The sequence below is a fragment of the Chroicocephalus ridibundus genome, chromosome 1 (assembly GCF_963924245.1).
Source record: "Chroicocephalus ridibundus chromosome 1, bChrRid1.1, whole genome shotgun sequence".
In the NCBI taxonomy this organism is placed as follows: Eukaryota; Metazoa; Chordata; class Aves; order Charadriiformes; family Laridae; genus Chroicocephalus; species Chroicocephalus ridibundus.
The window spans coordinates 73,822,237-73,847,726 of record NC_086284.1 but is presented as its reverse complement, the minus strand read 5'-3'; the positions used below and the strand labels follow the sequence as shown (position 1 = coordinate 73,847,726).

General features: G+C 39.9%; 2 protein-coding genes across 7 annotated transcripts in view; one reads left to right on the top strand and one right to left on the bottom strand.

Moving 5' to 3' along the window:
• Positions 1–7,936, top strand: part of EIF5B (eukaryotic translation initiation factor 5B) — a 38,499-nt gene extending 30,563 nt beyond the window's left edge. For both annotated transcript variants that reach the window (XM_063339641.1, XM_063339636.1), the window contains exons 18-24: positions 1,775–1,906; positions 3,261–3,392; positions 3,507–3,583; positions 3,705–3,869; positions 4,819–4,957; positions 6,067–6,228; positions 7,146–7,936. In XM_063339641.1, coding sequence (XP_063195711.1) covers positions 1,775–1,906; positions 3,261–3,392; positions 3,507–3,583; positions 3,705–3,869; positions 4,819–4,957; positions 6,067–6,228; positions 7,146–7,253 — 915 coding nt within the window. In that variant the 3' untranslated portion in view covers positions 7,254–7,936. The remainder of the gene's footprint in view (positions 1–1,774; positions 1,907–3,260; positions 3,393–3,506; positions 3,584–3,704; positions 3,870–4,818; positions 4,958–6,066; positions 6,229–7,145) is intronic.
• Positions 7,937–11,527: 3,591 nt separating this feature from the next.
• REV1 (REV1 DNA directed polymerase) overlaps positions 11,528–25,490 on the bottom strand; it is a 60,052-nt gene continuing 46,089 nt past the window's right edge. For all 5 annotated transcript variants that reach the window (XM_063339588.1, XM_063339605.1, XM_063339596.1 and 2 more), the window contains 8 exons: positions 23,662–23,818; positions 23,096–23,298; positions 20,303–20,536; positions 16,123–16,231; positions 14,830–15,041; positions 14,495–14,651; positions 13,404–13,506; positions 11,528–11,950 (listed from right to left, as the gene is read on the bottom strand). In XM_063339588.1, coding sequence (XP_063195658.1) covers positions 11,839–11,950; positions 13,404–13,506; positions 14,495–14,651; positions 14,830–15,041; positions 16,123–16,231; positions 20,303–20,536; positions 23,096–23,298; positions 23,662–23,818 — 1,287 coding nt within the window. In that variant the 3' untranslated portion in view covers positions 11,528–11,838. The remainder of the gene's footprint in view (positions 11,951–13,403; positions 13,507–14,494; positions 14,652–14,829; positions 15,042–16,122; positions 16,232–20,302; positions 20,537–23,095; positions 23,299–23,661; positions 23,819–25,490) is intronic.

Sequence of the window (25,490 nt, the reverse complement as noted above, 5' to 3'; positions counted from 1 at the left end):
GAACATACTTGTCTATACCTATTGGTGTGTCTGTTCTAACTGTGGCAAAAAAAAAAAGGATGAAGGAGTTGCCTTGCAGTGAGGATTAAGATGTGTACGCTTTAATAAGGGATTCAAACGTGTGGCTATGTGTGAGAGGGAGATACCCATCTTAAATGGAAATTGGAGTGTACTAGTACAGTGACTCCTGAGTTAAAGCGTATACTATTAGTAAAAGTGTTTTTTTAATAACAAAAATCAGATACACTTAGATATGAGAAAAGTGAACTAGTGAGTTTCTAATAGTAGTTGGTAAGTGGTGATGACCAAGACGTCCGTAGAATTTGCAGCCTTTTGTCATTTTCAAGCGTCGTTGGAGGTTTTGCTGCCCTAGTCTTGATAGAATAAGGAGAGACACTGAATTTGAGGTCCTGCCTGTATTGCTTTCTATGAAAGGAGGAGGAGAGCCACAGAAACGAAAGGCTTATAAATACATTAATACATACATTAATATTAAAACGTACATTTCAAAGGTGATGAAAAGACCTGCTCTGATTTTCCTGTTAAAAGGGGAAGGAGTAAGTTTCTGCACAGTTTTGCTTAAGGCAAAGAAAACCATACTAGGTGAATGTAATAGGACAAGCTTTACATGTTTGGTTTAGAGGTGGAAAACTAGTGTCAGGGTCCTAATCAGGGTTGAATATATCCTGGTACCGTGAGGAATGAAGTGAAAGCATTTCCGTCTATTTGCTTCCCGTTATTTAAAGCAGCAGATAAACCGGCGTGTGAAACTCTTATGAGACTGAAGGGTTTTTTTTGTGGGACTGAATAGCAACGTAACAGATCACAGGTTCCTCTCAATGAGATCTTCAGATGAGTTTTTGCACTTTGGTGGGAGATGGGGTATAGGGTACCAGCACCATGATGGACACAGGATTTGGGAACCTTTAGCTGGCGAAGTGGATCTAGGGGAGCTGTTTGGTTTTTATGAAGCAGGCAACGAGGATACATTTTGATTCAGCCTGTCCATGGGGAATTGTAGGCCTTGAAATAACACCCAGATTTTGGGGTGGAGGGCTAAAGAAGAGAGGCCTGCAGGAACGAAGTGCTTACTGAGGAACGAAGCTGCGTTCCAGCTTCAAGAAAAGGCTGGGACATCTCCTAAACAAAAGAAATGAGGAAACAAACCAGAAAATCCCTCCAACGTTGATTTAAAGGTCTTCAGAAATAACTGCTTCTGTGATGCCTTGGGTGGGGAGAGATCTTTGAGGTTCCCCTGGGTGGGGAGGAGCACCTGGGAAATCAAGCATGGAACTGTGTACATGAGAAGGCTGGATGGGAGGTCTCCAGTGGGAGAACGAGACAGTTCTTCCCTGCACAGAGCCTTGGGATGTATCAGCCAAGCTTTAGTGCTTTAGTTGAGCTGTTGGCATCTTCCCCTTACTTCCCTATGGGCCTGAATTTGTGGTTTTCTTTTTTTTTTTTTTAGTGAGCAGCTGCCTAATGCTGCTTGCTCTCTTTTAGAATGCGTTCCTTTTTGGCCTCCTCTGTTTTTAGATGATTCCCCCTGCCCTGCCCCCTCGGTGGGGGTGGGTATCTGAAGGGGGAGGAGCAGACTGAAACGTACAAATGCAAAGTAGAGAAAATCACCGATGAAAGATGGGAGCTGCTGGACTTTGCTGTCGTGCTCTCTGCTGTGCTGGCTGGTGGCGAGTTCTTTAGCTGCTCAGCGCTGCTTCATGTTGCTGCGTAGCATCTCCATGAACTCTCTGCTGCTGTGTGTTCTCCTTTTCAGAACCAGTATGAAAAGCACAAAGAGGTCGTTGCTGCTCAAGGTGTGAAGATTCTCGGGAAGGATTTGGAAAAAACATTGGCTGGTTTGCCGCTGCTTGTAGCTTATAAGGAGGATGAAGTCCCAGTCCTCAAGGTGAGATGGCTAATGTTTGAAATAAGACACATAAACAGAGGGTAACAGAGTTCTCTGGTGATGAAGCTCATTCAAATGTTGAGAGCTCAGTATGCAAGTAACTTGCTTTTTTTGGTTGTGTTCTAAAAACTGTTACAGTAACGTGCTGTAGCCGCGTGTCCATGCGATGAAGTGTTAGTGTGGTGATGTTTTTAGTATCTTGGCCCTTAGCTTTTCCCTGATATTTTGCTGGGGTGTGCCCGCTGGTAGAATAAGGCTTGAAAACAAGTATCATAGCGTAGCTTGACTATATGTTAATTAGTGATTTGGTACTTGTAGTAATTGATGCATATATTTCAATTAAATTATATTAGGCAAATATCTACTAGTGGAGTTCTTCAAACTGTCTTAATTGCAAAGCTGATCTGAGGCCTCTGTAGTAAACTTCTGTTGTGACTTAGACTTCAAAAATGGCAGAGGAAAGAACATGGCTATCTTCAAACCAAAATTGAGACGAGATGCTCCTGTTCTCCAAAGTCAGGAAGTTAGTTTAAAAAGGAAACTCATATGTTGATAGTTTACTTGTAACCATAATTTTACTTACCCTTCTGTCTACTTCTCTTTGCCTCTAAAGGGAGGTAAACCTTTTAGGTCCTCCAAATACCGACCTTGTTTCTGGGTACACATGAGTATTTATGTAAAGCGTACGAGTAGTAGATATGTGATGGCTTAAAGTAATGGCAGCACCCATTCATCTGGCAGAGGCAAAGACTGAGTGTTTGGGTTTAAAAGGCATGGGATCTCAAAAAGTGGTCTTGGTTTTGGTGTTTTTTTTTTAAATTCTCTGCAAGAAGGAAGATGGCCCTGCTTGTCTTGTATCCTGTGTTTTGTACCTAGACCTAAAGAGTGTTCAGAGCCCTTTCCAGTTTTTAAGGATCCACCACCTTTTAGGGGTGTCTGCTTTTTGTTGCTGATCCTCAGTTAGGCAACCAAAGCTGTTGCCACATGCCGTGGGGTGTGTGTGTTCGCTCAGTCTCACCAGTGGAAACTTGGAGCGCTGGCGAGAGCAATGTGTAGTCTGTAGAGAAATGTTACTAATTCCCAAGATGGGCATCTGCTTTCTGTTACGTGATCGCCTTCTTGCAAAATCCTTGAGTCTGGTTCAGTTCAGACTCTGCCAATGCCAGACGCAAGCAGCAGTGTCTCCCGGGGCAGGGCATGACCTGTGCTGCAAGCCTGTGAGTTGGTACCTACCAGTGTGGCCGTCACATCCTGTCAGCAGCTCATGAACAGAAATACTTGGTACCTTGAGCCATAAATAGCAATAGAACTAAAACTTGCTTTTTTTCCTCTCTCCTTTTTATTTTTGATAAAGGATGAACTAATACACGAACTGAAGCAAACACTGAATGCAATCAAATTAGAAGAGAAAGGTGTTTATGTCCAGGCTTCTACGTTAGGCTCTTTAGAAGCATTACTTGAATTTCTTAAAACATCAGAAGTGCCAGTAAGTACTTCTGTGCTGTATCTGATGCTGGTGTTTCTGCAGTTTAGTTGGTAACTGTTTCCTTTCAACTCAGAAAGATTAGTGACTGATTTGTGTGGCTTTCCTCTTCAACAGTATTCAGGAATTAATATAGGTCCTGTCCATAAAAAAGACGTTATGAAGGCATCAGTGATGTTGGAGCATGACCCACAGTAAGTAACTTCTGTGCTTAACGACGTTGATAAACACGCAGGGGTGTTTCAGGGAGGCCCCCTCCTTAGCTCGGGTTCTGTGGGCCATCTCGTAAACTGTTTGACTTATTTTTACTTACAGATACGCAGTCATTCTAGCGTTTGATGTGAGGATTGAACGGGATGCACAGGAAATGGCCGATAGTTTAGGAGTTCGAATTTTTAGTGCTGAAATAATTTATCATTTATTTGATGCCTTCACAAAGTATAGACAAGACTACAAAAAGCAGAAACAAGAGGAATTCAAGTAAGTAAGAGCGATCCCATTCTGGATGCTTCCCAAATAACAGTCTTAATTGCCTTATTATAAATGAAATTGCGTTTAACTTCTTGCTTCCATATTATTATTTAGCGTGTAGTTCTGATGGGAAGGAAGGAAAGGAGAAAGAGGATAGGACAATAACTCCAGTGTAATTGTTTACATGTGGGATTAGGCTCACTACGGTGAGAGCAGTTGTAAGATTTAGCTAAAGCTATCGTGTCATATGGAGCGTTCTCACCATGGTTTGCTTTGTGCACTTGGCTTCTGTTCCTAGTTTGTGACAGATGGGGTTAGTCTTGCAGAGTGAAGAAAACAAAACTGAAATAATTTGGATTCCGTTGCTTCATATTTATGCAATTCCAGTGTATAGGGCTTAATTCTGCCAGCAGTAACATGAATATGCAATCATTTAAGAACTTATAGGGACGCAAAATTAATTTTTGGAATCTGTGTCATTGGCTGATCCTCAATGAAGTAAGGACAGACAAAATAAATGAAAATGTATTTTATTTCATATTGATCCCAATTTGAGCCTGTATGCCTCAGCGTTTGAACATATTTGTTCACTCTACAACAAAAGCCTTGTATTTTTTGAGTCCCTGTGATGGGTTGAGACAATAATATTTCTATTCCTGTGCTCTTCTGAGACTATAATTATACTGTGAAATTATTATTCCTTTGGTCTTGGTCTTAGTTGATTGGCCAAGCCAGTCAAAATAAAATCCATGCCAGCCATGCCTGATTATTGTTCCCTGTACTTCTTGACAATCAAGTACTGACTAGAACTAGCGAGACTGGGAAAAGAGGATTTTTCCTGCTCGATTTCTCCCCACGTGACGCTCCTGGAATAAATGCCCAAGAAGTGCGGGAGAAGGCGGAACTGTTAATGTTGTGTACACCTATTTCAAAATGCCTTTTCTTTGTCATCTTCCAGGCATATAGCAGTATTTCCTTGCAAGATGAAAATACTCCCTCAGTTCATTTTCAACTCTCGTGACCCAATAGTGATGGGTGTAGTGGTGGAAGCTGGCCAGGTGAAGCAGGGGACGCCCATGTGTGTACCTAGCAAAAACGTAAGTAAGCGCCTCTTCCCAGGGGCTGTTTGACCTACCTGCTACTTCCTGGGGTGATGCAGCAGGAAACGCTTGCATGCCTTTCCCTGGTGTACTGAGTTTTGGTAGGAGATGGGATTCAGACTTGTAGATCGAGTGTCTTTCCTGGTAATCAGCCATCTTCCTGTTCTGCACTGGAGCAGGGCTGAGTCCTGCCATGGGGCACAGCCTCCGGACTGCCCCAGGGCCCTGCAATTTCTGTATTGTGATATGAAGTAATGAGCAAAATTGTCACTCCTGGTAGCTGATAAGGGGGGAAGTCAAGTCCTGACATTTTAAAGGGTAACAAATTGGCAAGCAGGTCGAGGGAGGTTGTCCTCCCCCTCTACTCTGCCCTGGTGAGGCTGCACCTGGAGTATTGTGTCCAGTTCTGGGCTCCTCGGTTCAAGAAGGATGGGGAACTGCTGGAGAGGGTACAGCAAAGGGCTACCAAGGTGATGCGGGGACTAGAACACCTCTGTTATGAAGAAAGGCTGAGGGATTTGGGTCTCTTCAGTCTGGAAAAAAGACAGATGAGGGGGGATCTTGTCAACACTTATAAATACTTAAAGGGTGGGTGTCAGGGGGATGGGGCCAGGCTCCTTTCGGTGGTGCCCGGGGACAGGACAAGAGGTAATGGGCACAAACTTGAGCATAGGAAGTTCCATGGAACTTCCATGAGGAGGAACTTCTTTACCTTGAGGGTGGCAGAGCACTGGAAGAGGCTGCCCAGAGAGGTGGTGGAGTCTCTGTCTCTGGAGACATTCAAAACCCGCCTGGACGCGTTCCTGTGTAACCTGCTGTAGGTGACCCTGCTCTGGCAGGGGGTTGGACTAGATGATCTCCAGAGGTCCCTTCCAATCCCTGCCATGCTGTGGCTCTGTGGCTCCCCAGATGAGCTAGGGATGGGTTGATGTTGCAGCGGTTTTCAGTACGATGTGCTTACAGTGCAGTGTGTTTTCTGAGGTGGCCGCTCCCGTAGTGCAGTACTTCATTACCAGCAAGTCTGTATATAGAAACAGGAATTCGGAGAAGAGCGCGTTCACAGAGGTGGTGTGGGTGTGTATTACAGCTGCTTCATTCTATTACAGTTTGTTGAAATTGGAATAGTTACAAGTATTGAAGTAAACCATAAGCCAGTGGAGGTTGCAAAGAAAGGCCAAGAAGTATGCGTTAAAATAGAACCTATTCCTGGTGAATCACCGAAAATGTATGGACGACATTTTGAAGCAACAGATATCCTCGTCAGTAAGGTAAGAGCAACCTGCATTTTTTGGAGAGGGCTTATGATGTAGTGGTAGGAAATGTTGCATGAGGCCTGAAAAACATAGACTAGGAACCTTCCGTTGGAGACTGACAGCTGCTCGACATGGTTCGTGTGCGGCGTTGTTCAGCCGAGTTTCTCCGTAGCCTTGTTTTGAGGTTTGTAGTCGCGCCCCTCGAGGACCGAAGGAATGATGTATCGCAGCTAAAAATACCTTGCAGCTTACTGCACCTGAGAGGGTAAAATGCTAAATGAGCTATTTGCATACGCATGTACGAGCTGGTGCTCAGAGCAGCTTAGCAGTCCTCCGTGGCATTATGGCGTGATTGTGTTTGCCTAGTTTTGAAATTGTGCAATAAATAGCAGTACTTCAGTTGCTCCGATTCTGGAACACTGGGCTTGGAGGAGGAGATGATCTCTTGCTCAGTTTTCTGCTGTCAGAAGCAAAGCCACAGCTCTCCACATCCCCAGTGGCTTTAGTTACCATGTTGTAAGATGCCCCCTGCTACCCATGTGCTGGGGGCTTGTCCCCACAAATGGGGGACAAATAGCCACAGGGGCTTTCCAGAAGAGATGCAGGGCCTGTGACAGGGACTGGGAGGTGGTGCTGGTGCCGTGGGCCCTGGGGGAGGGGAGAGATCCTGTCTGGTCACAGGCTCTTGCCTCGCCATGAGATAGTCTGTGCTGCTGCGGTGTCTGAAGACCAGGTAAGGGATGTGAGGAGAAAGGACGGGAAGCGGATGAGATGAGCTGTGCAGCAGATCAGTAGCAAAACTGGGATTAGAAGGAGCTTCCCCACTGTGCAGACCGGTGCCCTTCCTTCAGAAATTGCACCCAGCGCACCAAAAGCTGCCATTACTAATACACACGTGTGTGTTCCTGATGGGTTTGTCTTGTGTGTTACAGATCAGCCGTCAGTCCATCGACGCTCTGAAGGACTGGTTCAGGGATGAAATGCAGAAGTCTGACTGGCAGCTTATAGTAGAGCTGAAGAAAGTGTTTGAAATCATCTAGATAATTCTTTACAGCAATGGGGAGGCAGGAATAAACGCGCTATTCCTGTTCTAAAAGTTACCAACAAAGTCCTATATTGAAGACAGTGTTGGATATATGTTTGGGAGGAAAATATGTGGATAAAATGTTTTCCATGAGAAACCAAGAAATTTACACTGGTTTGACAGTGGTCAATTTACATGTTCCCATGGTTCCAATGTGCCTGTTCACCTCTCCTACTGCCCTTCCTAATACTGGCTGCTGTTTTAAAGTTTGCCCTTCCTTCTCTTACACCTTCCTTCCACCCTCTTGCCCTCCCTCTCTCCAAAATAAAATAAAATAAATTGAATTTTTATTACAGAACTAAAGCTCTTTCACTTTTATACTGATGAGATCAGTACTGCAGTATTTGATTAACCAAGCTTCTGCAGACTTTGTGATTCTTGGGACGTTTTTGATGTAAGAAGTACTTCTTTATTTATGCATACCTCTTCCCTTGATTCTCTTTTCCAACATTCTTCTGCTTTGTGCCTATAGAAATTTTTTTAAATAGAAAAGTAGGCAATTGGATATTTCTGTATTTGCTTTGTGTGAAACAATGATGTAAAGCATAGTTGGCCGCCTTTTACTGCTTGTACAGTTCATGAAAGTCGACCTGTAATCATTATAACGCAGAGCCGCAAATAAAGGAGATGGACATAGTAGCCCATTTGTTTTACAGTTTGCTTCAATAAACAAAGTGTCACTTCATGGGCTGTGACAGGCGTGGAAATGCCAGGTGGAGGTTTCCCTCTCTGGGCTTGGTACAGTAATGTAGGCATGTTTCACAAAGGCGTTTCTTCCTCTGGCTTCACGTCCCCTCGTGCTGCACGCGGTGATCTTGGTGGCTCATGTCTCTCTCCGTGTTCCCGAAGCAGCAGGCCGGGTGTTTAGCGAGTCGCAATTCCCAGATGGGCTCTGCTGGGAGGAGTTTAGAGGCGGCATCTCTTCTCCAGCTGCTGCTCAGAGTCCTGGTAAGCACCTGCAAAGTGGTTGTCTGCAAGCGAGGGGTGACTCTGGATGCTGCACCAGAGCTGCTGAGTCATCTGACACCGCGGGACTGAGCCAGTTCAAAAGGCGTTTGGTTGATGATGTTGGTGATGAGCAGGAGTCAGTCTGTAATCCCAGCGTTCTCCTACCCTTCCTTCCCCTGTGGGGCCCTGCTTAGGATGACAGTGTGCACATCCCTCATCAGGTAGTCGCCTGGTAACTCACAGCTCGTGTTGAGAGGAGCTCAACAAACACTTTTCAAAAGCACAAGCTGAGACAAAATTGATACTGATCTTTCATGTAGTCGGGATTTTTAGCATATAAAATATTTACAAGAATTTAACTTGCAATAAGCAGTTTGATCAGACTACTTCTGTCACATTATTTTTTTTTTTTGTTGGAAAAATCTGAATTTTAATAAATTGGAATTGTGTGGACTCCATTACAAAGGAACACTTAATAACTAACTTCCTTTGGCAATGGAATGTTAATAACTTACCGGAATTTTTTTGGTTTGTTAGACTTTAAACTTGCCATTGAGAAGGACCTTTTCAGTGCATGGTTGGTGTGTGGTACAAATTCACATGGCTGGGTGTGTCACTGGTTTAGAGTAGAATGGTCCCAGTGCGCAGACTGCATTTAACTGTTACAATTTTCTTTTGCAAACTATGCAATTGTGAAAACTACACTAATAAAAGAAGTTCTTAAGTTTAAGAACCCAGCTGTCAAACATTGTGGTTGTGACGTATTCTTGATTATTTCCTTGAATGGGGAAGGATGTTCTTCCTTCCCAAAAATCTGGGAAAAGGATGATGCTATTTTTGTGGGTTGCCATTGTGGAACGTCTAAAAATACCTTTGCTAAAAGGCTCTAAGGAAGCAGGTAACTATTGAATAGTATGTTAACGGGCTTGAAGTAGGGATCACTAAGGGACAATGAAAATATAATTAATATAATTACAAATAGCCTCACTTAGTTAAGTAATGCTTTGAGTCCTTTTTTCTTTTCAGAATAAAAATTAAAAATGCTACTTTCAAGTATGTCTTGAGCAGCATTCACAAAACTGAGCTGCTTACCCCAACCTAATTAGTAAAATACTTGCTTGAATTTCAGCAAATATATTCCTCTGTGTGAACAGTTAGCATGCCACTTTTCTTAAATGGGGAAAAAGGCGACTTCAAAAGCAGCAGCTGAAGAGGCTCTGAAAGACCCACACTAGAAACTAGTGCAAACCTAGACAAGGTGATTGAGATGAGGTCCCTCTCCCTCCCGCTGTGTCGATATACACCTACTCCTAGCTGTAGTTACACGGACCGATCCCTAAGCAGCTAACCTGAGCCTGGTTACGGTTGGAAGGAGCCTCGTGCAGTCTCCAAGTCCAAACCCTGTCCCCTGCATCTCTGCTGATGGAGGATCCACAACTCCTGTGGACAACCTGTTCTGGGGCTGGCTGGCTGGGTGTTAAGGAGGAATGTTTTGTACCAGTTTGTGCCCTTTCACTTGAGACCACAGAGGAGCCTCTCTTTTCCTTGTTCCCCCATCAGGTGTTTATATGGATGAGTAAGATCCCTCCCTGTCCCCCTGCCACCTTCTCCTCTTCAGCCCTCTCAGCCTCACCTTGTTATGAGAGAAGCTCTGCTCCCTTAAGCAACTTAGTGGCCCTGTGTTGGCCTTGCTCTGTATTGCTGCCTCAAGCAACCCTCAGAGCCTGATCAGCAGCGCTGCATTCCAGCCAGCTGGCCCTCAGGGCCTGGGGTGGCTCCTCCCTGGGTGCAGAGCTTTGCCCTTCTCCTTGTTGAACCGCATGAGGTTCCCACCAGCCCATGTCTCCAGATGCAGCACAGCCCTCTGCCGCATCAGCCAGTCCTACCTGAGGGTGTGCTCTGCCCCATCATCCAGGTCATTAATAAAACTGTTGAACAGAATGGGCCCTGGTGTTGACTGTGGGGTTACACCACTCAGGACTGGCCTCTAACAGGACTCTGTGCCACTGATCACCGTGCTTGGGGCCTGCCTGCCCAGCTCGGTTTCAATCCATGCCGCTTGCTCTAGCCTGTACTTCATCAGCTGCTCTATGAGGATGTTACAGGAGATATTATGAAAAGCTCTACTGAAGTCAAGGGCAACAGCATCTACTGCCCCTGCCTCATCCCTTGCCTTGCTGTAGAAGGCTGCCAAGTGGGCACCTCTCCCAGCGTGCCTTACAAGGGAAGCCAAGGGCACGACCTGAAGCCAAAACATGCTGTAACCTGTGCTGCAGCCAGTGAAGTGATTGCTCTAGCTGTGCTGCACCTCCTGTCCTGCACTACTGGAGATGCTGCCAGCTAAGCTGGTGGTGCAAATCCTGCTCCAAGGCTAGCTCCAGTTTGCATTCCAGCTTTCCATTCCAAACCCACCCAGGGTTCTGTGGGGTGCTTCTGATTTCCTTCCCCCTCCATCATGTCTGCAGAAAAATGAAAAAATTTTTCTTACCACCTGAGTTTTCTTGAAGTGGTCTTCGTCCTTTCAGTCACCTGAACAGCCTTGCTTCAATGTATTGGGACAAATATGACTATATGAGGCTGGTGCACATCTGGAAAAAGAAAACTTGCCCAAAACACAAACTGTAGAGATGTAAGCGTACCCCCCCCACCCCCACGGACACAAACAGACAGGGCTCTTTATTTCAGGTATACAGCCACATTTGAAAGACTTCTGCTACTCACTACAACATAATTTGTTACCTTGCATAAAGGAAATGCGTCACAGGCTGGGGAGAACTATGGTACTGTCAGAGTGGGAGGTGGCTCTGTCCTGAGTAGGAGCAACGCAGAGGACTGATACGGGCTTAAACAGTGCTCCACGCCAGCGTGCCCCGAGCGCCTGCACAGTCCTTCTTTTGGGAACTGTTTGAAGGTCTCCATTTGTTTTCCTCCCCCAGCATTCGTCTCCAGAAGTGACAATACATCTGAATACACAGAGCTCAGAGAGCAACTACGCTTCAGCTAACACCGTGTGTGCTTTGGGAAGTGGCTGGGCCACACTGGTTTCTGTCTTTGAAGGATGACACTGAAAACGAGCTAATATTCTTCCCTTGGCTTAAAATCTGTAATAAAGTCTGTGGAGGAGAAACAGAAGGCAGCCAGGTGAATGCACAGCAGTCTCCTACGCATGTTGAGGCAGTGTCACTGTGTAAAACTTTGTGAAATGAATCAAAGCTGTGGCTTTAATAAAAGGGGTTAGCTAAATTCAAACTGAAGCATCACAAAATAGAATCCGTACAAAAATATACATACAGTTCTTTATTAAACAACTGTAAACACTTCACTGTAAAAATCCATAAAACTTTATAAACAAACATTTTGTAAATAGATTCTATACTACAATAAAAGAATTTTAACACAATTATTTACATGCAATACTGACAAATTTGGCACTTTCTGAAAAGAAATGTACAAAACACTTTGTTGTTTAAAAAGAAATCTGAAATTATAAAAACTCAGGGCATTACTATCATGCACTTTGCAAATACCTCACAAGCACTTATGGCACAGCTAGCAGAGAGCTCCAGGCTCTCATCAAGCTCTTTACTACAAGTTCAGATAACTTTTAATGTGCTTCCGTAAGTTTGTTGTAAAACTACCTGAACATTGTCAAGAATGAAGTCAAATGCCATATTCCAAACTGATTCCACAGATGACTGCATTAACCTGAAGGGGAAAAGGAAGAGGGAGAAAATTACCATTACAGAACCAGTCCTTTTTACACTGAGTTTTGGTTTTCATACTGGAAAACAAGATCACAACAGTTCACTATGAATGGTATTTTGATGCAACCTTGGTAAAGCCCCACCTCTTCAAATACACCAAGTCTTATCTAATGCCACAGATTGATCTGCCATTCAGTAGTGAAATTTCCAATTTGAACGGTGCCACACCGACTTGTAAATGTTAGCATTCTGCAGTGGTTTTAAGCCTGTGATTGAAGTGGTGACCTTCTACCAACCTCATACTGAAGAATGAAAGTGGCAAGCTTCTGGATCTTGATCTTTCCTTCCCCATCCCAAGACATACATGCTACTTTTTTCTTCCCATGAATGCCAAGGGTGATTAAGACGTTTAAGTAACAGGTTTTCGGGGCACTATATTGTGTTTATTGCTAAAAATGTAACCAAATCATGGGGTCCGCACAGAGGTATGAGTTACCTCTACCATTCAGCTGCTACTAGAAGCAATTTAAGGAAATGTCCAAGGAAAACAAAGCAGCTTTGTACTCTCAAAATCCCCTTATAGATCACTATTACAGGAGAGCAGAGGGTTCCTACACATACAGCGTTGGAAGACCTGACATCAGCATCATATGGAGAAGTGAGAACCATCCAACTCCTGCTTCCTTCTCCTACGTTTGTTAACAGGCTTTGGATAGACACGGTGCCGTCGGTGCAAATCTCACATACAGGGACCAGGACATGATCCTTTTTGAAGAGTTTTATAAAGAATTTACTATACAGCCTTCTATGAAACAGTTAACTGCACTGTGCGGTTTGCATTTTCTGAGGTCTAAAGACATCCCATAATACAAAAGCATAGTGAAGTTTTTACATTGCTGTGGTTTTTTGGGTATTGATTAATTCTGTGAAATAAGTATTTTCCAGACCTAAGACATGGAAAGCTGAGCTCCATAGTTAAGTATCAGTTGGTAAGCAAGTCATACATGGAACTTGGGCCTCCTGAGTCACAGGAAAAATAATAGGAGCGCAATAGCTAAGTAATAAGAAAGGATTTAATAGGTTGGAGGTGAGAGAGGATCTGGATACAGCAGCAGGATGAAATCGGATGAAACAAAGGAAAGATCTAAGATGCCACAAAAAATGAATGAAAACAGGATGAAGAGGAGGGACAATGCTGACAAATCTGAATCTTTTGTCTAGAAACAAAAGACTTTGTAGCAAATACTATTAAATGCTACTCTTAATTTTTCACAAATCATCTATTTTAACAGCCCAACTTCTCCCCTCCCCAGCTTCTGTATAAAATTTAAGCTTAAAAATTTTCATTCATCAATGGAATTTCTCATGGGGCTTGTGGCCTCACTTTGAAGCATCCAGTGCACAAATTCTATCAAAAATTGTCTACATGTCAGAAATACTAGCAATTAAGCTACCTTTTCATGTACTTAACAACCAGATCTAACTTTTCCAAATCTTTTTCTTCTATTAGATCAGTACAATACTTCACAACCTGTAGAATGTCTTCTTCCATAGGATCTGTAATAAAAAAATAAAAAAAAAGAGAACTTTTCTCTAAGTATACTTCAAATATAATCATAGAATAATTGGAAAATAATAGAGAGAAATTCTACAGTTCTTGTGCATCAGGGACCGATCTGACAATGGCTGTATTCCCATACCTCCCCCCAACATCAAAAGTTGTATACATAAAAGGACTGCAAGGTCGCAAAATATCTGTCTCGCAGACCTTTTCTTTTAATTTAGTAAGAACAAATGACAGCAAAGCTAATATTAACCAAAGGGAAAAGAATCACAGAATGGTTTGGGTTGGAAGGGACCTTAAAGATCATCTCGTTCCAAGCCCCCTGCCATGGGCAGGGACACCTCCCACTAGACCAGGTCACTCAAAGCCCCATCCAGCCTTGACCACTTCCAGGGATGGGGATTTAGAATGGAATGGCTGCTTTGAAACTCTAAGGAGAATAGTAGTATCCAGGGCACAAAGGATCTCACAGGTCAGATTTCCCAAGATATTAAAGTGTTACTAATTGTTTGACATAACATTAAAATTCAAATCACAACTGAGCAATGCTGTTACAGTTTTGCACTTTATTCTGTAATTTCTTCCCGCAGTTATTTTGAAAAAAACCTGCATTCCTTTGTCTCTAAAATGGCACCTTCATAAAAGAGGAATTCCCTTTCAATAGCTTTCATCCTAGTGGTTGTAACATGTTGGACAAAATAAGGAAAACTTCCCATACAAGTAACATCAAGGCCCAAGACAAGGGCCTGACAAATGGGTTGAAGAGAGAGCAGGTAGATTTTCATGATGTTAAGCAAGAAACAGGAGCTGGCAAAAACACGGAAGAACCAAGTTACTCCAAGACTGCAAGGAAGTAAGACTTCAAGATTAGTGTGAAAAATAACCAGTGAAAGGTAGAGTGAAGGAAGAAAGTACAAAAAGCCTACCGAACAGTTTTCCTTGTGATGCATGCAAAATCACCACTAGCATGACGTGCCGTACCTGAAATAGTTGTAATCCATTCTTTCAACAATGTCTTTACATCATTGAATTCAACAGCTCCAGCCAGGTTGGGTGCTTGTGGCCTAAATGAACCAGGCTGTTCAGCCTGCAGAGCTGATGGGCCTGAAGAATCTGAAGTTGATGGAACTGCTTCCGACTGTTCCAAAAATAGAAGTTGATAATGCTCAGTCTGACAAGTATGGTAACACCACATATATACATAGCTAAATGTCTAATAAAGAATCCAGTAAAGAAAACAAGCTACATTTGTGAATATGGGCTAAGTCTAAAGAAACACCCATAGCTTGACCAAAAGCTGTTAGTGTTAAAATTACCTGAGCTGCTGTTCCTTCTTGTTTCAAGAAACCATCTATTAGCTTCTGCGGGCTTCCAGATGTAGCTGGCATGTTTTTTGCAGGGCTTCCAATGAGTCTGTTTTTCAAAGGACTCTGATTCTTTTTTACAGGACTGACTGGATTTTTTTTTCTGATTTTTTTCTTATTTTTCATTGTTGCATGCTTCAGGTGTAGGAAAGGATTTTTTGAAACTGAAAAACACAGGAATAGTCAGTGGTTGATACATTTAAAATGTAATACTTTTCCATTGAAAGGGGGACTCTGTATCTTCCATAAAAATCTATGGATCAATTGGAAGAACGTAACCTAGATAAAGCGACTTTACCCTCAAATGCCATTCCAGATATGGTCAATGTTTTTAGTATTTGAAAAGCACCGCTAGACATTAGTGTGCTCAGAAGATACTCAACTATTCATAAGCCTTTAAATATCAAGCATTTCAGTGCTGGAATATGAACAGCTGGTGAAATCTGAAGCCTACTGCACAAATTGCTTTGCCTCAGTCAGAGCCCTGTCCTGCCTAGATGCCTGCTAAGACTTCCCACCAGTGGTTATCAGCAAAACAGCAGTGAAAAGCCACCCCTCCAAACCTGCTTTTATCATAGTTTACCAAGGAAATCACTCTCCTTCCATCATACTAACTATATCTGCATTAGTCCACTGACTATGAAATCAAGGTTTGATTATAATAATGCAGTACTTAACTGTCAATGAACCCAATGATATTTCATACTTATTTTATGAGGAAGCACGTTCACACGGAATTAATCTTATTTCTTTCTACAGATTATAAAAAGGAGACCTGGGCGATCAGCTCAGAATAAAACCACCTGACTATCAGACATACGGTGAGATGAATCATATCTCTAATTGCCTGAAATCCGTACCAGTGCTACGCATTTCAGGGAACCATGAGAACGCTATCTGAACACAGTTTAACTAACTTAGGTACTGAAGATGCAATGCTTAAATCACAAGACATATCAAGTTTAGATTCCATTCTGCAAACATATGGACACGAGTAAGTTTAGTGCCACAGTCCCCATGAATTGAATTAATTACCCATTTAAGTAAAGCTAGGCATCTGTTTGCAAAATGATACCACAGCTGGTTGTAACTGACAGCCTGTCAAAAATAAATACAGAAATTCGATTTAATACGGCATCTTCACAGAAGCTTTAGTTATATTTTCCAGTTTGTTATTTAGGGTTGCATAACTCTGAATAGTAAACAGCTCCTATACAGAACTACTGTACAGCTATATATACTCACCAAAAGTGTTAGCAGGTTGCTGCTCTGATTGCTTTTGCCTTTGATCATATGCATCTTTCAGCTCTGCTTGCAACTCAGCAGGTAGTGCAGCAAAAACCTCAGGGTCCACCTGAACAGTAACAAAAGATTCATTTGATTATTCTAACAGTAAGCAACACTGCGTGCTTTGCTCTACATCACTCACATGAGAGAGGTATTTACATTTTATGCCAAGCAAAAATAAACGAGATATAACTGAAACACTGTAAAACATGCTGTATGTTTTCTTCATCTACATTAGCTTGTAAAACCCATAGCATTTTCCATTTAATATTACCTAATTACTTTATAAAATTACTATTTATGGGCCTATAATACACCAACCATCCTTATTCACCTACTTTATTCACCATTATATTCAGTATATAGTACAGCTATATTAACAGCACAATTAAGCCTAACTCAGAGAACACTCTCTTCAAATTTCCAAACTCAAACACTGTGGCAACTGGACTTTTGTTCCTCCTTTTCTTTTGATGCTTCTATTTCCTGGAAGCTGCTATGCTCCTCAAACAAAATAACCTTGGAAATAGTCTTGCTTCTTTAAAGGACAGGAAATACAAATCCAGCTACCTCATATTTTGAACTAGTGCAAAAGGGTTTCATTTCTTTCTTCCACAGTTGTCCACCCCTTGTTTGACTGATAAAAACACAGTCCCTTCCAACTCTCCTATGGGCTTGAAACAATGTGTTCCCAACTGCCATACACACTCATATGGACAAAATAAAATTTCATGTATTATCAGTTATCTTAACTCACTGTGTGCCTGAAGTGAGAAATTAGCGACAGACTAGGCTTGTATTCTGAGTTTCCCAATATTATTTGACAGTGTTTTCAGCTCATAATCTGCAAAATCTAATTCAAAAAAGCAAACCTATCATTTAGAGGATTAAATCTGCTCAGTGGGAGAGTGCCCTTCATTTCAGTGGTAAAATTCAGAGATGTTCACAAACCAAAAAAATTTATTCAAAACTAGTATTACTATTCTAAGGGCGCAATACAATTTCTACCATTATCTGAGATACTATATTTATTATATGTCTGTATGCATATATCTTAAAAGTTACCTCTTATTTTCAATAGAGATTTGATCTTTTTTTTTTAAATCAAAATATGTATGTTATGTCAGGAAAGCAGGCTGTGTTATTCACACATATGATGCCTAAATTACATAGATAATAAACATGAACATGGTCCCACAACATTTTTTCCATTTTTTAGAACTCCATGTGCCAACACAATTTTTTCAGCACCCAAAATATGCACTAATTAAAGGAGGAAATGGGAACGACTCTGACCTCAATGACTGCATACACAGCGCAGAACAAAGCATTGTAGTGGAATGTAGCTAATTAAGTCCAGCAGCTTAAGTTACTTTTTAAAATATAGATTTTATTTAATAAAACTATTTTTAAAAGGTTAGTGTTCTCTGGTTAAGCATTCGAGAGTCAGGAATTTGGGAGGCCCTGAATTTACGCTGTTTTTTGTATACACCACTTATAATTCATGCAGAAATAATGCAGTACGGGGAACTGGACATCATTTTGTTATTCCCCCTATCATTTCCCTCTGAAAGTGTAACACGTAAAAATTTAGTTAGAAGAGCCATCAGTCAAGTTCATATCAATTCTACACTAATTAGTTGGTGTTTTGGGTAATTTACTGTACAGCCACAGCGTCCTAACATAGCTTTCTTCTAGCTGTATCACATTCACGTTATGGAGAACCTTGATTTTATTGATTCATGTATTACCTCAGCATACAGCTATCTGTATTTTTTGATGTGCTGTATAAATTTCCTTATAAGGAATCTATACCATGTTAAGACAGTCTAAGGACGAGATGCAAATATGGCACCAGTAATTAACTCCACTACTACAAATGTCATTCGTTTCTAAGCATCTGTAATCTTCTTGCATCCTATGCTTTTACAAGATTCAGCTGCTACAGAGATGTACAACTCTTCTAAATTTTAAGATTACTGATGGAAATCAATGCAACATATCAGGATCCTTTTTATGGGAGAAACTCACGCAACAAAGGACATTTTCCACATATTTTCTAATGAATAAATCACTATCAGGCAATTAACTTGGCACCTGGTCATAAAAACACAGTTCAGACAAAAGGAATAAAGGGTTGAAAAACAAACCTAATTACTCTATAGAAAGATGGCAGGGCATCATTTACATTTGCTGAGTTAATGTAGCTAAATTACTCAATTTGGAGCAGCTTGCAATACTTCTATACCTGAAACCTATTACTAAGTTCACTGCACCATTTGAAAGAAAGTAATCTTAAGTGTTTGTGTGCACTCATACAATATACACTTCAACAAAGACTTTAACAATAAAAAAACTGTGTGAAACAGAGATGATAGTTTTGAATTGAGTTCACGTTTGACTTTAACACAAAAAAACATCCTCCTGTATTAATGAACTGGTTTTAGCATTTTTTTCTCCCAGCCTAAGGAAGCTATTCAACCATATTATTCTAGGTATTAAACTTGGACCTAACTCAGAAAATGAACATTTTAAATCTTAGTTCTCTTTTTGCCAATAAAGAAAGGTGAATGGTTTTCAGGAGATAATCTGGAGTACAAGCAAAAGGCATTCTAAAATAGATAGTATGGATATCCCCGACAAATAAATAGGAAGTAGCCAATTCTTCTTGAACTACATCTTCAAACAAAAAGGCTGCTCTGCTAAGCCGACATTTTTGGATCAAGTAACAGAGGCACAAAATGCATTAGGAGACAGAAACCAGAAAGCCAGTGCATTTGAATGTGTAAATTAGGTATTTCTAAGACAATTTCAAGGAGCAATGCTGTTATATAAAAAACCCAACAATCCATTCTCAACTACCTAATTAATAGACAGATATAGCATAAACACAAACTAAATGTAATTTTCATAGAAAGTCATATGCAGTTAAAATTTACCCTGAAAAAGAGTACTGAGTGGTAAAGGAAGTGTGGAGGGCTGTACTTTAAAGCACAGCATAATTTAACACACAAGTCCAAGAGAAACTCTTGCCTATGAATGAAGGTAACTACAGAATTTAGAACAGCTTGGGTATGGAGAGTTCATATACTATTTGCACAATATCTCCATAAGGGAAACTCAACTTTGCAGTTCAGGAATAAAAACTGACACAACTGTTTTTGAACCAATGAACTTGAACCAAGGTGAAGAAATTTTAGTAGCAGAACAGACTACACATCTTCTAAGTAACAATTATGCATTAACTGCCATTTACTGAAAACTGGTCAGGAATTTCTATCTAATTTTCTCTTGGATTCCTTGTCAGCTAAGCAGCATTATACTTTAGAACCAGCAACAAATATCTCTCTATAAATCTGATTAAGTTACATCACTTCATTTGAGAACAGCAGTGGAGCAAGGGCATAGCAAATAGAAAAATAAAAATACTTCTCTATTGTAAATGATGCATATGCATCATTGGTTAACCCAATCTTTGATATTTTTTTTTAACCCTACATTTGCTTAGCACCATTGTGGATTGAAGGGTAGAATATCATTAGAAGCATCGTTACTGCTACCTGCTCCCCCTTAAGGCCTCTATTTTGAGAAAAAACTTTGCACTTTCCTCATCCTGGACATGCTGTATATGAGCTCATTTAAAAAATTACGGAAATATGCACAATCTTTAGCCATGTCCACATTTCTCCATAAATGTGATATAAACAATCACAACTACCGAAGCTAGTAGAGGCTGGCTTTACACCATCAAAACATCCACTTAAACAGAGTGAGTCTCCTGTGACTAGCTAAACAGATTTTAGGACTGCTTCAGACTGATGGTGCAGTGTAACTCAGCTGCAATGCAGAAAAAAGGCTATTTACACACTGGATTGCAAAGCAGAGCGTAAATGAGGAGGTTTTACATTAAAGAACAGCAAAAACGTAGGCATACTGATGACTATAAATCTTTAATAAATACTATCATACTATGTTTGTGATAGATCAAGTTACATTTAAAAGCACAGACTTTTTAAGATATTAAAGGATCATAAATAATGTTGGTCACAGATTCTAGTAATGCTGTCTCAAGAAAAAGCTGTTAACTCTTCCTATAGGTAGAAAGTTGATGTTTATTGATACCCTGCAAACATCCTACCTGTGAGAAAGCTGGCAAGGCTATCACGTTAATTCCTGTATTGGTATTTGGTTCTTGGAGCTCTGGTATTTGTAAAAGCACTGTTCCAACTGGTTGTGACAGAAGTGCAGTGTTACATCCATTTACTGGCTCTTTCTTGCTATCGCCGTAATTCTCTCCTTGCTGAATGGCGCATATTTGCTCTACTTGTTCTCGGAGATCAGGCGGCAGAGCTTCTAGCACAGACTTATCTAGCTGCAAATAGATAAAAGCTTTTAGATTTTTCTGAGGAATAGATAACAGAGTATTTTACTCAAAAAACAGTTCTACAGTTCTTGAATTTTAGAAAAAAAATAATTCATTTTAATCAGTGTATGCAAACATGAACCTGACAGTTACACTCTGCAGCAGCAAAATGTAAAAATATCATTCAAGACTAGACAGTTTGGTAAATATGGATGCTCAGTTTTACCTTTTCACAATGCTCAGTGTTCTCATCACAAATCATATATAAAGCTTCCTCTACAACTACCTAATGAAAAGGAAACCCAAATTCTGAGTTCAAATTATATCGGCAACATGTTGATACGAATACTAAATTGTTACCTGGTACAGAGCAGTAAGCAATTAATTTCTTTCTTTATATAGTTCTAGGATACATGTTACTAATTTACCTTAATGGTATCATGTATGTCTGCATACTGTCAGACTCTTGTCATAGATTTTGATAATGAATTAAGCTTCAGATTCAAATTTTTGCTTGCCGTAATTGGTACTTACCATCAATTATTGACTTGAAACAACTGAAATAACCCCTCGGTACCTAGAAGTTGCTGTATACAATGACAGCTGCACAAGTGACAGAATGAATGTAACTGACAAGCAGATTTACAGCATCATTTTTCTCACAAGTAAAATTTGAGTAAAACTATGTAGATAAATGCTAATATTTGCCTGTAAGTTCTGCTAAATAAGACTTCATAGCACTATTAGAAAACTTTATCTTTTACCTCTAAGAAGAAAATTCGGAGTTTATGACCAGATTCTGGATTTACAGAGAAGAACTACAAATTATCTACGAAAAGATACTTGGCTTATGGTAACTGAAACATTTTGATGAAAGCTGTCTGTATTATTAATCTCTACATTCTGTTTGTGTTCCCTCATTTCAAATTTGCTACATATATACCTCCATAAATGTTTTCTGGAAATCCTGGGTGTAAATTATCTTGCCGTTGCTTTCCTAGCACACAGTACACAGCAGTATGGGACTAATTCGCACCACTCTGTCCCTGTACTGAATTCTGTATTATATTCCATATTATAATATGCTTATAAAGCAGAAGGAAAGATAAGCAAATTGTGCCATAAGGCCACCAAAGCTTTAGGAACTACTGCACCGTTAGTGCGTTTTTCGCTTGTTCATACATATTCCTTGTATAGGAGAATCTGAGTATATGAAGCTTCACGTTGTTCAGTCAAGCTGCTTTTAGCTCCTGAGCTAGCTTGGGTATCACACTATGGAAAAAAAAGTTTTCTGACAAAAGCGTAACTGGCTTCTAAAAATGTATAATTATTTGTCAAAGTTGTTTACAAAATATCAACAAATGCTTTTACAGATTTAAATTACGAAAATTTAAATTACAGATTTTTACAGAAAAGCATGTAAATCTACTTTTACCTAAGATACCTACAGAATTCAGTGCACCTTGCTCACAGCAGACCCTTGTAACAGATATCTGCTTAAATAACATATGGGGTGGAAATACGGAGGCTCTTCCTTTCTTAAAACACACAAAAAACCCACCCAAAACCACACAGAAATATTTTACTTAAAGACTGTCCTCCTCTCATCTAAAAGGTGATGTTCTGTACAAATGTTAAATGTGCATTTTAGTCCCAATTGAAGAAAATTTGAAAAAACACAGGAAGATGAATAATTAAATCTAAATACAAGTTTGACATTCTTTTAGAAAGCAACTTAGAGCACAGCCATTGTAGAAGTATATGGGATAGCATAAGATTAGTTGCTGTTCGGTTCCTTCTCACTGACTAAAGCTTCAAGACAGATTTATAGTGCAATTTAAAGACTTATAGAACATATGACTTAAGAAATTATGTGGAGAAGACCACCTGATTATCATTTATTAGCATCTGTGGCAAAGAATATTGCTGCCATAAAGACGGATGGAAAACATTCAGAAGTTCTGTCTTCATGAAAATGACACCAAGTACTAGTCAAAATTCTTCTTGAGCCACTCATCAGTGACTAAGCTAATCAGAAATAATTTTTAAGAGCCACGATAAGAAAAGGACATTTACAAATCTGCACCATATCATAGTCATATGAACACTGAGCATTAACTATAGAATATGTCTAATTTCTCTGACAGAAGTTTTCCTGTATATTTCATGGTTTTTATAATTAGGGCCTGGGCTTTGGTTCTGAAAGGTGGAAGGTAATGTTTTTTAATACTTTATCCTTGGTATCTTTTCCATTCCTGTTCCATCCCAATCCTTTGGCAAGTGATAGGAAGGGAAAAAGACACTGGAAAATTAAATTTCTTTCCTTTGCAAAAATGTAAACTTTTTAAAGTCAGTCTAAAAATGACTGCTCTGTAAAAATCCTGTTATTAAGGCAAAATAGTTTTGCATCAACAACAGTTTCCTGCTCTGCATCATACTCTACTAGAGCTCTTTTTCTTTAAAAAAAAAAAGTGTAAAGTAACTTCTTTTTTTTTCTCTATCCAAATAAGACAAACAATCCCAAGTTACTCCAATATATTGCATATGTTTTATGTTCTCAGATTTTACCTGGGAAGCGGATGGAACCTCAATACTCAAATTAAGCCTGGATTTTACGCTGATAGGAGAATGTACGCCATTCCATTTGACAGCAGACTCAGTGTTGTTAACATTAGAATTAAGACCAGATGCAAGATGGGTACCGCGAGATGGAAGCAAAGTGCAAGTTCTTGAATCAGAAGATATTTCAAGATCCATAGCAGCGACAAATACTATACATAGGAAAACAAAATACAGAATGATAATCTAATCCTTAAAAATACTCTGAAGAGTCAAGATACAGTGAAGCTAATTTCCAGTTTTCCTTGCTATTTCATCAATATGCAGCATAACTGTAACACTTCCTATTTTAAAGTATCTTTTATTACTATTAACTTTACAAAATGATTGGAATAATCCTATGCAAGGTTTTATTTGCAGCATTTTCATTTGCAGCAGCCAAATCCATTCTCAAAGAGTTTATGTTCAATAATTTGTAATGGTATAATATCAAATAAGTATTCCATAAGGTTATCTATGTTGGAGCCTTTCAGAACTCATCATTATCACACATGCGAAGCACAAAGCTTACTCACCTTCCTTATGTTCTTCTTCTGAGCACTTTTTTGCTTTCTGAACATGAAAAAGATCAATAACTGAATGTGATCCTCCAGGTAAGTGTCCGGATTGCACTGTTGAGCAAGCCGAAGTGGTTTTACTGATGGGAACTAACTGCTGTACCTGAATTCCAACCTAAATCCAAAACATGAATACATTAATTTTATGAAGTAAAAAAAAAAAAATAAAAAAAAATACCTGTAATTATTTCATAATAGCATTGCCTTCTCTGAAATTGGCTGCCTGTTATGGGTGGGGAGAGACTGAATAAAAGTATGTTGTAATATACATAAATAGCCACTAAAAGCATCCCAAACAAATCCATGGATTATACACCACAATCCAACAACTAAGAAATTACAAAGATAAAAACATTTTAACTTATTTGATATAGAAAATTGCTGTCAACAGTATCATGAAACAATGTGTTTATTATGAAATTTCTTAGACATTAACGAATATAAAAGTACTGACCAGGAAATGACTAATATTAAATCTGGCTACCTGTACAAGAAAGGAATGTTTTTCCTGAGGAGAATCTATACTAAACCCATCACTTCAGTCTACAAATGAAAAAATAATGTTGTTTCCCTTCTAGACATGGCTCTTGCAAAGTCTCAATGGATGAAAGTCTCATTGGTAAAAGTAGTCTTTATCAGATGAGGTGTTCCTCATTTTGAACGACACCCTTACTTTCCATTAACTTTTAAATACCAAATCAACAGGGGTTCAAAAACTGTGTCCAGCTAAGAATGCACTAGTACATTGTGCGAGTTTATTTCTAATCCTCCATAATTATTAAGAAAAAAAACAACACTTAAAAAAAATTGTATACAGGACTCAGAAAGCATGAAGGAGCGAGTGTATGTATTTCCACCAGTTTGTCTTCTATAATTACATAGCAAGGATTTTGTTAACAGTTTCTTAGTTGCAATTAATGGGATATTAAAACATCATTGTAAAAAGGTTTTCTTTGCATTTTAATTTTTTTGCTTTGAAATATTTCTAGATTTGAGTTCTAGAACTTATAAGAAGCCTTTGGAATGTTGTGTTTGTTGCACTGTACAACTTTGCCTTGGTTTTTTTGGCCTTTTAGGACAAGCATTTAAATGTTAAGTCTACGGGACAAGTGAGTGGATTCATCTGCCCAAGTGTTGGCACAGCTAAGTGTATCACTTCAGGACCTTTTCTAGGTATTGTGAGAAAAAGGACACTTTAAAGCATGACTCACTTCATGTACAAGCAAAGCTTAAGGGGACTAGCTCCAGTATAGACACAGACATTGGATGTGTCTAAAGTCAGCTGAAAGGAGTACCACTGAGGGACCTTAGATATGTCTGCACTTTATTACATAATCTAGAACTGAATGGCCCTTCCAGAACTGAACAGAGCGACATGGTCAGAACTAGTACATTGTTTTGCAAAATAACATATGCAGCACCCACGGAATACTAACTTTAAAGAAGAATCCTGTAAAACAAGAACTAAAGAAATCAAGTGAAACAGAATGAAGCAAGAAGTCAGGAAAGACAGCAAAGGAGACAGACAGACAAGAAACTAGAAAAAGACAGGAAGAGGATGATAAATACTTCCTCAACTCCAAGAAGAAACCTAAGCCACAGAGATGACTTTGCAAGGCAACATTGTGAATCAAACCCCTACTTCTACATCTAGATGACCAACAGATGCAGGTTTGTTTTAGAAAGCCTCTGTGCTCCATTGTAACAAATGGCTGATGTCAAAATAGTCTTATCATGGGTTCACACTGCTATGACAAAACCACTGAAATGAGCAAGAGTGTTCTAAA